The sequence below is a fragment of the Oryctolagus cuniculus genome, chromosome 1 (assembly GCF_964237555.1).
Source record: "Oryctolagus cuniculus chromosome 1, mOryCun1.1, whole genome shotgun sequence".
Taxonomy (NCBI): Eukaryota; Metazoa; Chordata; class Mammalia; order Lagomorpha; family Leporidae; genus Oryctolagus; species Oryctolagus cuniculus.
Window position 1 is genome coordinate 17736134 of NC_091432.1, and position 1839 is coordinate 17737972.

At 42.1% G+C, this 1839-nt stretch overlaps 1 protein-coding gene across 1 annotated transcript; it reads right to left on the reverse strand.

Annotated features, from left to right (window-relative positions):
• Nucleotides 1–367: 367 nt before the first annotated feature.
• Nucleotides 368–1276, reverse strand: LOC100357372 (olfactory receptor 4C3D). Its single transcript, XM_002709108.3, has one exon. It carries the CDS (start codon nucleotides 1274–1276, stop codon nucleotides 368–370), a length of 909 nt encoding a protein of 302 aa, XP_002709154.3.
• Nucleotides 1277–1839: the final 563 nt, after the last annotated feature.

The following is a 1839-nucleotide window of genomic DNA, read 5'->3' on the forward strand; positions in this document are numbered from 1 at the left end:
ATATTCTGCTTCCCGGAAGTCCAGAGTTGAAAAACCAGATTACTGACACGTCAAGGAGATTCTAATAGATGGGCAGTACACACAGGCCAAATAATACTGTATCTCAAGCAAAAATGAAGAGAGGGGATCTGCTTCAATGCCCTGGAGTTTAGAGTAAACTGTCAAGAAGAAATTGAAATGGTATATAATTATTTTCTAGTTAATAATATGGGTCATGGAAAGATTAGACATAAATGCAAAATCCAAATTAATTTTATTCCGAAATTTTTAGTGATGTCTCAGCTCTCATCATGGCAATACAAATTTTCACTCCCAGAGACTGGTTATTTCCTTCTCAAATTTATTTCTGACTTCCATCCACAATGGTTCATTTTTTGCAGAGATTTTTCATGGCATTTTTCACCTCTACGTTTCTCAGGGTATAAATCAGAGGGTTGAACATAGGTGTCAAAATACAGTAAAACACAGCCACTATTTTGTCTATGGACAAAGTGGATGATGGCCGCATATATATGAATATACAAGGGACAAAGAACAAGGCAACAACAGTGAAGTGAGCCCCACAGGTGGAGAGGGCTTTCCGGCGACCCTCTGCACTATGCGACCTCAAGGAGCGCAGGATGACAATGTAGGAGGCAGCCAGCATGAGGAAGTTCAACAGGCAGATCACACCACTGTTGGCCACCACCAGCAGACCAATGACGAACGTGTTGGTGCAGGCGAGTTCCAGCAAAGGGTACAAGTCACACACAAAGTGATCAATCACGTTGGGTCCACAGAAGGGCAACTGAAGGACCAGGAGGAGCTGAATCAGGGAGTGCAGGAAGCCCCCCAGCCAAGCCACCCCCACCAGCATGGCACAGAGATGCCTGGTCATGATGGCTGTGTAGTGCAGTGGCTTGCAGATGGCCACATAGCGGTCATAGGCCATCACCGTGAGCAGGATGATCTCAGTTCCTCCCAATAAATGAGCAACAAAAAATTGAGCCATGCATCCCTCAAATGAAATAGTTCTCCCCTCATATAAGGAGTCAGCTATGAGTTTGGGAGTCATACATGAGGAATAGCAAGTATCAATAAAGGATAGATATGAGAGGAAGAAGTACATAGGGGAGCCCAAAGAGGGGCTGAAGATAATTGTGATAATAATAAGGATATTTCCCCCAACAGAAACAAGGTAGACAATAAAAAAGAGCACAAACAAAACTCTCTGCACATCGGGATTTTGTGAGAGTCCCAGCATGAAGAATTCTGTGATGTTTCGTGGATCATCCATGAATCCTGAAGACTTGGGTGGAAAGAGATTTACCAAAAAATGTTGCTATTACCTCTTTCAAACAATTTCAAGAAATTAGCGTGTGTGGAATGTAAATAACCCTCCAAAGGCTTCCCCTTACCTTCAGGAAAAAAAATCTAAGCATCTTAATTTCATTACAGGTTCCTGTACCCTACTGACTCATCTGTGTTCTTCTTCAACTCCCTTCCTCTCCACTACCAAACTGCTCTAACTCCCTGATCAAGTCATGCTCACTCACAGCTCTTTGCCTTAGACATGCTATTCCTTTTTTTAACACAATTGTTGCCAATTCCTCTGGCTTGCTCTTATACAACCATCAAAACTAGGCTCAGACATCCTTTCATCAAAGAAGATGATATCTTCCCAACCCTAGGTTATATTGTAAGGCCTTCTTTATATCCATTTTTAATATCCTTTACTATCCATTCTTGCTCTTTGCACACCACACTGTATAAATATTGCTCTACCCTCATGCCCCATACTTGGATGTATCCTGAAAGTGTCTTGTACTATCCTGGAAGCAGGAATTCCATGTATTCAAT